This window comes from Anser brachyrhynchus (assembly GCF_964034855.1).
Source record: "Anser brachyrhynchus genome assembly, chromosome: 6".
NCBI lineage: Eukaryota > Metazoa > Chordata > Aves > Anseriformes > Anatidae > Anser > Anser brachyrhynchus.
The window spans coordinates 7,214,896-7,227,372 of NC_137700.1; the positions used below are offsets into that span (position 1 = coordinate 7,214,896).

The 12,477-nt window shown below is 32.9% G+C and overlaps 1 protein-coding gene across 10 annotated transcripts in view; it reads right to left on the bottom strand.

The window, feature by feature from the left end:
* PPP3CB (protein phosphatase 3 catalytic subunit beta) overlaps positions 1–12,477 on the bottom strand; it is a 51,583-nt gene that overhangs the window by 10,855 nt on the left and 28,251 nt on the right. For 7 of the 10 annotated variants that reach the window (XR_013953042.1, XR_013953043.1, XM_080598052.1 and 4 more), the window contains exons 10-12: positions 10,333–10,410; positions 6,121–6,205; positions 5,093–5,190 (exon numbers count right to left, since the gene is read on the bottom strand). Coding sequence is in view for 7 of the 10 variants with exons in the window: in XM_080598052.1 (XP_080454178.1) it covers positions 5,093–5,190; positions 6,121–6,205; positions 10,333–10,410 (261 nt within the window). In the remaining 3 variants the exon portion in view is untranslated. The remainder of the gene's footprint in view (positions 1–5,092; positions 5,191–6,120; positions 6,206–10,332; positions 10,411–12,477) is intronic. The other 3 variants (XR_013953041.1, XM_080598050.1, XM_080598048.1) reach the window with 1 other exon arrangement.

Sequence of the window (12,477 nt, forward strand, 5' to 3'; positions counted from 1 at the left end):
TTCTAATAACATGTTTTTCTTGTTATGGCTAGCTCCCTGAGGTTAAACTAGTCGTTCAATTTCTCACCGTATTTTATGCTTAAATGTGTATCTTTGAGAACTGAACTGTGAAATTTAAACCATAAAAGACAAATTTAGCAAGTCATATTTACAAAGCCTCGTAAATTTTTTAGTTGAATCCACAACGAAGTCTAGAGCAGGAAGAGCCCTCGATTTAACATAGTCTTGGTGGATGACTTTATGTGGATAGGAATAAAAACCTAGCTTACTATTTTTTTGAACTAAGTAACCACGACAAATGCTGTAATGTCATAGGTGTAAGATTTTTCCATTGTTTATTGTTTTAGATCTAAAGTCAAAGCTATAACGTAAGGCTATCAGGATATTAAAATCATCTTCTATTAGACCAGACAAATAAACCACTTGCCACTAAGATCTAAATAGTAACTAAATTTCAATAATGGTAACAACTTTTTACCTCCCCTACTATTTACCATGCCTCTTAATATCATAAAGCAATATACTTTAACAAAAAAATGTATACACAGTTGTAAACCTACTTTCGTGGTGCTTGATACAGATAACAAAGGATATCATTAAGGAGTATTCAAGCGAGTGTTAAGCAAACTAGCTAAATTAAGAAAATTTTAATAAGAAGAAAATTTTAAATTTAGGCTTGTGCTTCGTATGTGCTGAAGAATAGAATTCTTTAAGGTGAATTAAAAGCTTAGTACTTCTCGTTTCCTACTGAGCATAAACCAGACAGCACATGTATTATCAACTGCCTACACTCTGCCTTAACCTATTATATCAAATTATCATTTCCAATGAGATGTTCTAAAAAATAAAATAAAAAACTTGAATTCATAATAAAATTATGTGGAATATGTAAGGGTAATGCAGCGTTTTAATTTTTACATACTGCACATTCCCAGCTGCCAAAAAAAGTAATAATAAAAAAATCTTGTGCAAATCTAAAGAGGCAAGGGGAATCCCAAAATTATATCAAAAAGCCACTTGAATAGATCACTATTTATGTTTACATTAGTGAAAAAGCTTTCTCATTTTGTAAAAAATAATTATTTTAGAAAGTTACCAAATACATACTTTCATACTACAACCAATTTGCCATGTAAATATAAAACTACGTCAAAAAAACCACCTCTTTCCACCATTTCCTGTTACCCGTGAGGTCTTTGTTTTCAATCTTTTCCTGAAAAGATCATGAATACTAATTTATCTCTGTAAATTATGTAGCTTCATAATAAATACAGATTTTAAAATTTACTCCTAATTCATTCTAATTTTATCACTACCTTATCTCCAAAATATATCTTGGAATATACAATGCACTTAAGAAAAGATAACTTTCACCTTGACATAAAAGAACAAACTGACTGGAAAATACAATCATTTAAAAAACACACTGTAAAGACTCAATTTGGAATATAATTTTGTTGGATTCTCTTTTGCAGGTACCTCTAAATTAAAACTGTATCCTTGATAGATCCTGATAAATCTAGAAAAAATACTGCATCATATTAATATATTTTATAAACCTGAACTCTTCATTCTGAAAATTCTCACTTTCCCAGCAAATTTTAAGCATTTCCTTTCTCAACTCCAACTCTCGCCCTGTTTTACTTAGGAGACAGACCTGATACAAAATTGTTGTCACCTTACAATACAAAATCAACAAAAAAAATTCTCATTGTCACTCTGACTAATAGTAAGGTTAGCAATGACTCTGATCAAGAAGTATTTGTCTAATTAAACTGTATTAACTGTATTAAGTATTAAGATTTTAAATTTAGGCTTATGGCTTTTTATGTGCTGAATAAGGCTTTTTAGGGCAGTTTTGTTGTTTTAAACAGAGGTTGACTATTTCAGTTCACAGTTCACTAGGCAATGATACTTAAGTATGGTCTTTAACATTTGAGCTTCTATAATGTAAATAAAGTAATTAATCAAAACCATAAATCCAGAGTTTATAGAGACATATCAAAGGCTATAATTTCTCAAAGTGTATTTTTATCCTAGTAAAATAAAGCTATCTAGAAATAATTTTTGATTCTTTTTCAAAAAATATATCCATGTGTTTCTAGAAAAAAAAATCAGATATCGACTCCTATAGGATGTAGTTTTACATTAATTTTCAAAATTATCTTTGTCTTTGTTTAATGCTTTAACTGCAGTTAAAATTTCTATTTTACCCTCACAATCCTCCCTTTTGCAGTAAGAATCTGTTCAACCATCTCCCATAAAGCAGTTGTATTAGATTGATTAACACTTTTGGCGCCCCACTCTGCATCACATCAATGCCAACAAGCTTCACTCCTTCTATGAGAATGGCCTCTATCTTACCAAAGACAGCAGGCATGGTTGAACAAATTCTTGAAACAGTATTGGTATACGCTAAGATCTAGCACAAAATGCGTTATTGAGATTAAGAATTTATTGTGCTTATTTACTGATGCTTCAAAATAAAATACCATTGCAATTCAGATTTTACTACTCCAAAAGATGAAGCTGGATCTGAATGTAATCCAATTCAAAGCAACTAAGACACCATTAATGCAATACATATACAATGTTTGCATATATTTTGGCCTGATAAAAAAATTTCCGCCCAGATCTCTAGAGGAACGTAGACATACACTCCAATTTCTTATAACTTTCTCAGCTTCTTAGAGATTTACTGGGAAACAGCCCACATAGATCTTCGTGAATTTTTTCATGAATAAAATAGGATAAGCAAAAAGAGTACGACAATGAATACTATTTATTTTCCCAAATCTAGGGGTTTGAGATAAGTTATTGATAGTATATTGATCAACACACTGCAATATCCTTCAAGAAGTAATTAAAAATTTCTAATACAAAAATCCTACTATGCTATCAGTGACCATATTTTGCCAAGAATATGAATTCACTGATATTGTGAAGGCTTAGTAAAGTATGTTAGTGAAGTTTTATTTTATTTTTGGTTTACTTTTAGTTTTGCAGTTGAGCATAGTAAATTTGAAAACTTCTTTTTGAAAAATGAGACAGTAAAATTCTTATCGGTAAAAAGAAGTTACTGCAATTTGAGGAGAACTTACAGTCAGCATGAGTTATTTTGAACAATCAACATGATTAAACAAATGAGGTATATTAATGTAATGCTTCAAGGAATATTGCCATTAAAAATTCTAGTAAAAAAAAAAAAACACACAAAAATCCAAAATGCATTTTGCATACTTTCCAAACAACCCACTTTTTCAATAATGGTACAAAGTTTTATGTTAAAAAATTTTCTAGTCAGTTTGATCCTCTCTTAATATTTGCAATGCAACATGGTTAAAAATCTCTTAAATGAATGAGAGGAGTACGAACTCTTTTAAGCATATAAAGTATCTTATTAAACAATGAAAACTGAAACTAGGACATACGCTTTTGAAAAAGTTGGATGGATTAGGAAACATACATCACTTCTTGTTATAGACATTCACAAAACAATCACATACACACACTGGACATATAAACTTACTTGCAGACATTATATGTCCACTGAGAAATGACTTAAAATGTGACATTCATGTTTCAAAGCTATAAGAGAACAGCTTTGATAGTTTAATAGAAAATGTAGTGAAAGGGTTTAAAAAACAAAAAACCACTACATAGGAAATTTAAAAGTATACACATAAATATCCTAAATCCCAAAATGAGAACAGCAGCAGCTCTTGGAAAAGAGATTGTATAAAAAATGGTATTCAGTTCATCAATATATCACAGTCTTTCAACTGCTATAAAATTAATTGGTCAAATATGACATTTTTATACGTTCTATTAAAACCTAAGATTGGCAAATAAAAATATCTTTTGATATATCTTTTGTCATTGAATAATTTATGTTGAGAGCTGCTGATAGGAAGTCCAGTTTCAGATGGATATATTTTAGTTATCCATCGCTGTGAACAGAAACCTGGACTTCATTTTGTAATACATTTGGTACAATCTCACAGTGTTCTTCCTAAGCCTAGCTAATTGTTTATGGGCCTTGTGAAAAATATGATCCAATGATTCAACAAACTAAAAAAAAAAGAAGAAAAACCTTTTACAAAATATTCAATGAGCCAGATTACAGGTATATTTTGTATAGAGTTCTTTTTATTTTCATGCAAAAAATATATGCACACTTAATAACACCCTTTTATTTTGATTTATTTACAAGTTTTAAATTCAATCCCTTTATTCTCAACTGATTTTATAACAATTACTGAATACTTTTCAAGTACATTATTGTTCAAAATGCACAGACAATGTGCAGCAGCAAATGCAGCAAACCTCAAAAACAAGGTGCTACAACATTGCTTCTACATCAAGAGACAGACAAGTGTCTGGGATAGTGGTTTAATTTTAACACTTATACAGACATACATCTATACCTAGAGAGAGACAGACAGATCTAAGAAAGCAGCTACATCTGCAGAGGAAGGAAACAGCATGTTACAAGGACAATTCAGGGAGGTCAATTATACATAGAACATTTGACAAACAACATAGAGAACAAACTTTGGCATTAATTACCAGGGTACAAAACGAAGCACATTTCAATCTATCAATGGAGTGTAATATGGAACTCTGCAGCCTGTAGTTGTTTGTTAAGATTATTATCAGTAAGAATTTGACATCGTCAATGAAAATACTAATACATCTATGATAAAATCATTTTAATGGAAAGCAGAGAAGTAAGGATGCAAAATTACATTGTAATTCTTGTATCTGTAACAACCAAATACCTTAATATCAGATTTATAAGGTCACTCCACCTGAGACATCTGCATCACCTAAAAAATTGTAAACTACGGAAGCTCAAAGTCTGAAAAATGTGGCCTGACACGGCTGAACTCAATTGCTTTTAGTTTTATACCCTGGTTAAGTATCCATTTCACATTGCCTGATTAACACATAACACTATGCTTGTTTCAGCCGCTAAGACAAGAACTGAAAAGCATAAGAAATTCCCTGCATGCATTATGTGTAGTGTTAGCAAAAGAGTGAGATGTGCCCCAGTCCATTTGAGGCACAGCAAGTTGCATAACATCATTACCACTTTGCAGGGTCTGTCGTCCTCCAGCCAACACTCCGCTAGGTAACATTCCAGTGGGAGTCAAACCCTTGAGTGTCAGCACACTTTCACTCTCCTCCCTGGTGTAAGAAAAAACAACGGTAACGAAAACTTAAGTACCTGCTCATGAATACCTGTATTAAAGCAAAATAAGGAATGGGGAAAGGGAGAGCCTATTTTTGCTGTCCTTTATCCATGCCAAGGCTAATGCAAATTCAAATTTAATCAACAACAAATTCAATTTAATCATCAACAAATATTTCTATGCCATACTATTCTTTCCTGTCTAGGAGTTATAAACACTGATTACTTCTGAAATAACTTATAAGCAATTATTCGCGTGCAGGCTCATTAATTTTGAATGCTTCATGAGGTACTGTGCATAACTCAGTGCCATAAAACAACCCACAATTTCACTGAACGTGTCTGAGCTTCAGGATACCAGCTTCAAAAAAAATATCCCTATTTGAACAATTATAGTCTGTGGAAAGCTATACACACACAAACACACACCATACATGTACTATAACATACTACTACTATTTTGGGTAAATGTGATTGCGAAATCTCTATGTCTAGACCAGCAGGAGAAAACGGTATTTTTTAAAAGCTGGAAGCAAACAAATAAGTGAGTCCCAAACCTGCAACTAACCCCCCCCCCCCAACAACAACAACAACCACCAACACAAAGTCCTGAACTTTCAGTTATGACACAAATTTTCCCAGCCAGCCCAGACCTTCTCCTTCACACCCTTGATTTCAGTATCTCTATTTTGCTATTGCCTTTCCAACACTTGTAGTTAATGCCTGGGTATGTCTCAAAAATAACTTAAAAATATTTTTAACCAAAAATACCAACATCAATGGTGTGCGTCAATATGCAAAATAAGATTCTGATACACGATGACCTCTCTGAAAAACATTTGGTATTTATTACCCTGGAATAGAGGTATGTTTTCCTAATATACATATTAAGAGGGGTTTTAGGAAAGCATAAACCACCCAAGTACCTGAGAACAGAGAAGACTCTTGCCATCTTGCCAATTGCACGAATTTTGTTTCTGATTATTTCTTTCCGTGCAGCAGCTGTACCTACTTTCAATGGAATAAGAGAGAGTCTCAAGCTCATTGATATTTACAAAGCCACCATTTCACAGCATATCAAATTCAATGCAACTGTTTAAATTCAGTATTCTTCACAGGAGGCCAGTACCCAAACACTTACAAAACACCACATTATAAAATTCTGGCTTCAGAATACCACCAAAACCATCATCACCCTCCGTGTCCACAAAACACACACAAAAAATTTTAGGATGTTCACAATGATTTGCTAAAGCTAGCAAGCATCTAAATTACTGTCATTACAACAGAGTAACTATGATAATTCATCTGCCTAATTTTATGCATCAAATTATTCACTGACGTCTGTGTTCATTAGGATGTAGCTACGTAGCTCAATACAGAAGCCAGAGATATTAAAGCCACAAAAAAAAATTAGTTGCTAATTCTTGCACAGCTGTCCATGAGAAAACAGTTGCTGATTTTCTTGTTTTTAAGTCAATTTCCCAAAACATACACCTGCACAAACTAAAAACCAAAATAAAATGCCAAAGAATTGCAGTGTTACCTCCTTTACCGACTAATTCTACGTTATATATATCTTAGGTTTGCATCACTTGCAGAAATTACAAATACCAAAGATACGGAGTAAATACTGCATATTCCACAGAGCACAGAAATACCATTTGTGACAGATAAAAGTGAAGACAAAATTCTGAAAGGAGGCTTTGGGTTTGGAACGAAAGCTACCTTTGCCTGCACTGATATTATAAAAACATAAGTGCCTTTCTTCAACACTGGTTTTTGTTTTGTTCAATGTATAATAGTCAAAGTCATCCTCCTTTCCTTTTGCAGACAGCTCAGGTCCCCTAAAAAAGTATAGGCAGATGAGGAGATATCAAAACAGCACAACAGTAAACCTTGTCAGACCACTGCTGCAAGAACGCAAAAGGCCTTCTGTTGAAGAAGGGTGGGTGGACTGCAAATCCTGAACACCAAACCAAATGAAATACAAAAGATAAGGGCACATTGGGGTAAACAACAACTGCTACAAAAACCCACACAAAAAGGAAAACGTGTAGTAGAGACAAAGAAAAAAAGGCAGGAAGAGACAACCTTGGTATGAACATGATGAAAGAATTCTGGGGTAGAACAAATATCTTAATCCATTTAAATGAAATATACAAAAAGAAAAAAAAAAAACAGAAACTGCTGAGTTAAGTTTTTTTAGACAAAGGCACAACTTTAATGAACTACAGACATCAAACAAAAAAAAGAAAAAAGAAAAAAAGGAGGCCATTGAAAAAAACAAGGGGATAGACTGAATAAAAAAATCAACATTTACTGAAAATAATTCAGCTTAAAAGTTACTTTTTAATATTCTAGATGTTTTCAATTTCTCTCTCTGAACACTATTAAATAACAGCTTGAAGATCTGGAATGAGAAAGCTTTTTCAGAGTTTTTGTAAAAGCTAGAGCTAGATAAGGGACCATACACCTTCCATGCAAGTCACTCAGTTTTCTTCCCATCTACACCAGTTTCTTGAAGGCTACACTGCTGCAGAGCCATAACATTCAGGGGGAGAAGATTACAGGCACTGCTAGGGCCCATATTTCCACTCTGGTAGGTCACTATGCCATAAAAAGAGAAATGCTGGTTTATGGTATTACGTAGAATGTATTACTTCAGGAGGCAGTACTGCACAACATCTAGCCACTGAATCCTGGTTAGTTCAGAGAACAGTCAAGTAGCATCTGCCTGGAGAAGAAAGTCTTGATTACACCCTAAATTAGAGGGGATATGACAAAGAACTCTCCCATTGCCCATTCCTAATGCCTGCACAAGAAACAAGTTCCGAAATGCTCATACTATTATGCTCCAAAGAATTCATATAAACTTTCCAAGTATCCCTATAAATGAATGTATTCCCAAATATTAGAAATACTCTCTTAAAGTGGCAAATATACACAGAGAGCAAACTGACTATTAGGTAAGTAATGGTCAGAAGAATTTTCCTGCACAGAAATATCTACCCTGGAATTTCAGAAAAGCAGGTGATAAGCTATGAATTGAAATTTCTAGACAACTTCTGAAATTTTGCATCAAACCATTTTCAAAATTGAACATACAAAGTATCTTTTTAACATCTCAGGTGAAGGAAACTAAAGTACTAGACAAGCCAGGTTTTGGAACACTATAAACACATTCCATGCACAATCTTAAAAAATGCTTACAATAAAATTATTAAAAATCAAGACAGACAACTGAATGCTCCCTACACATGCAGGGCCAAAGATAAAGATTTAGAAATAGGAAAGAGAATGAAATTCTACAAAAAAAAAAAAAAGGAATGGAAGAAAGGAGGAAAAAATTCATGCACAGAAAGACAGATGTCTTGGAATATGACTTCTGATAACGAAATTCACAAACCTGTATAAACATCCCATTAAAACGAGTAATAAAGTGCTGTATGTCTTCCAACACAAAGATATTTTCTGCATTAATACTTGTACTAGCAGGTTCTATGAAGTCATATTTCAAAACATTCCTACTCTGTCTGGTCTGTACCTTTTTTATTGCCATATATGAGTCGCTCTTCAGATGGAGAGTCCAGAAAAAAAGGACGTGAACGATGGAGAAAAAGGTGAGTGAGACAAATAAAATAAAGATATTTAACTTGGCAGTGGTAATAAAGAAGGAATGGTGAAGAAATTTGAAAAAAAAAGAAAATGGAAAATTGCAACACTTAAAAATGCTTTCTTTGAACAAGAAGTGGAATCGTAGAGTATATTTTAAAATTTGATGATAAACAAGTGAAAGCTTGAAAAGCCAACAGTTAAAAAAAATCATTCACATAGAAAGATAAAGCGTAGACAGTACCTAGGTGGCATTAAGACATATGCACCAAGCAAAGAAATTGTTAGACACAAAAAATTAAAATAATTCAAATTAGGAAACTATATCTATTGTACTAAAGAGAGGGCATATGCAATCAACTGATGGGCGCACTTATGCCGGACAACCTAAATCCTAGCATCCCAGAACACCACCATACCCTAAATACTGCAAATGTTTGGTATAACTGTTTTATGTTCAATTCAGTACGATTACTTGCATGAAAAACAAATTCACTGTTTGCAGGATCACGTTTGAGACTATTTCTGATTTTTTATGTAAATGACAGCAAAGTTCAAGTGGCTCATAACCATTCCAATCTAAAACACACAGCTACTTTAGAACACCACAATTCTGCTACTAAATTTTAACACAGTAACTGCCGAACAGTAAGAATTGGACCACGTTTCAAATATCTTTTATAACTGATCTTTAGTGTTTCTCAAAGGCTGCTGAAACTTTTCTTCTTCCTACCCTGCCATCAAACCATCCAACAAATTAATTCTGTTATTGGATAGAATGAAGCAAGTCTGAAAAACTTTCAGGTCTGATGTTAAGCAATACTGCAGAAAAAAAAAAGTATGATGTGCTGTCTCAATGCTACATGCCTCTTGATCACCATCTTAATCACATTACAAACATCTTAACAATCGACTGTATCATAGTTTACAAGATGTTATCATTTATTACATGAATACTTGTTATACAATGCACACAAAGTTCTAACTTTTATGCTTGAAGCTCAAACACCAAGATTTAAACGCATTTCATACTTCAAGTCTCTAGTACTTTGCCACAAGAAATACTGTATCTGGTTTTTGCCTCTATGAACTCTTCACTGAAGAGCAATCATTAAGAAAATTAAGAGCTTATAATAAATTTATTCTAGATAATTAACGCCCTATTTAGATGTTTATTAATTGTATACATCAGACGATGTAGTTCTGTAACGTAAGTTTAGTATGTTTCAAATACTAAAGTCTAGTTATGTTTTCAAATAAAGTGCCAACAAATTCTAAGAATTCTTCACAAAGCTTCAGCTTTCAATACAAGGTACATATGAATTTTTGTAAAGGATACAATCACTGCTTCTTGATGACAAACGTGAAAAAACAATTCCCTTCCCTCCCCCAGAATTCTCATCACCTAAGGAAAAATTTGTCAGCAATTTTCTTCAAATTTCAGGTAATAAATTGTACCACTATGTTAATTACTGTTTCACATGTTATTTCCATTAAAAAAAAAATCTAAAATTAACCCCTACCGTCAAATTGATCTTCTCCTTCTGTCATCAGTTCATCATCAGAACAAATGCTCAAAACATTCACCAACATTTCTGTAACTGTATATGGAAAAAAATAATTAACTGCTTGAAGAATTTTAAATATTTCCAAAGCACATAAGATGTAACTCGTCACCAGCAACTGTAGTGAATGAACTTCTCACCTCATAAACTCTGCTCAGTAATCTAATCTCTAAAATGTGGTTTTCTTGATGTGCACTGTCACAGAATTTTAAAAATTCACACAAAAAAAAAGCCAGAAATTACACCACCTATAAAAGAACACCGCACAGCTTTCTCTCCTATCTTACAAGTTCTTTTAGACAAGAATTCTCTTCTTGTACATTAGTATTTTTACATCAGGGTAAGTCTTTATTTGAAGTGAATTTTATGCAAAATTTACTTAAATAGGAAAATATTTGGACAGCTCAAATTTAGGTAAAAAAAGGTGAAAACTATTCCATTCCTGGCACCTGCAGGCATTTAGCAGAAGCAGTGAAGCAAAAAAATATTATGGCATAAATATGGTGCAAACTCCATGTCTTTTCAAACTCCTCTTAAACATTGGCATAGAAGATACAGAAACTTGTTTCAAAATTCTTCCATTTTCTACCTCCAGGAATCTCCTTATTCTATCACTCAATCTTTCACACATGCATCATACTTTTTCTTAAGAAAGTCAAGTTTCTTCTTCCTCCTAAAGGGCTTAGAAACTTATTCCAGAAGTTCAATCAGGTGTTTAGAAACCTTTTAATTTCCTGTCTGCATTTATTTGTGACTATTTCATACAATCCCAGTATCATCTGCTATGCTACTCTTCTCCATTCTTGGGAGCTACTCTCTACTTTACTGAAGAAGTACAACAAATAATTCTGATTTTGATCTGTTCAATGTAGACCAAACAATATTGGCACCGTGTCTTTCATTGAAAGTTGAAGTATGCACATATCCACAGGTCATGACAAATTACAAGATCCATTATTCCAGCAGTCTTAAGCATATAGTGGGGCAATGAGGAACTTATTTAATAGTACTTGGTGTCTCCTTACCAGTATTATACAAAAGTAAAATAAACACCGTTAAAATTTTTAACAGCAAAGGGTTATTTACTGCATCATCAGGTAAGAGAAAGAAACAAAATCTCCTTTCAAACTTCAGGTCCCTTAGTTTAAAAATCAAAAAAAATGTTGAATGGACTAACCATTATAAAAAAATGTTTAAATTATTTGCTTGTATCTGCTCACTAAAGACAACAAGAAGACAACATGAACAAATTTTGAATCCTGTGTCTGTACGACTGTAAACAGATAATCTCTAGAGTATTTTGCAAAGAAATACACAGAGCTTTCCATATCTTCTTTACAAAAAGAGCAGTTCCTGTCATGGAGACATTTTAAATAGACCCAAATAGCCTCTAGCCTCATAGCTTTTTAACTGAAGACTACTTGGAGCTCTAGTGTCCTAGATTTAGAGTTATTAACTCTAGAGCGGAAAAAAGTGGACCTGTGCTAAATTATCTTTTATAAGAAAAATTATAACTGAAAAGAGTTATTTTAATGAAGGTCAATCTGTTATAGCTACCTAATAAAATAAAAATTTTACAGGAACATCTCAACATAGTTTACACCTATAACTATACAAGATTAATCATTATATATAACCTAGCCTTTTGTAAAATATGAACACCTTTCATATTGACTTCAAATGAAGTTCAAAGGTACTTCCTAACAATGCAGGTATATATACACTCAATGGAAATTATAATTTGTATTAACACTTTTCCTTTATTAGATCCAGGTTATCTTGACCAAAACAACTGAAGAAAACAGCCAAAACTGCAGGACTTGTTTTACTTCAATCTATCTTTTCCTGGACATACTATCTTCACATGCCAAAAAAAACCCTCATCAGGGTCAGCTTAACAACTTTACCAGATTTTCTTTCTAATCAAGCATCCAAGAAGTCTACCTGATAAAGACAAATGCAGATAACCAACTTCACAAAAACAATGAAATTAATCTTTATTTGGTAAATATTAAAACAAACAAAAAAAAACCAAACAAACCACCAAGCCAAACAAAAACAAAAGGAAACAAAAAAAAACCTTCACAACAACAAACTGGGAGA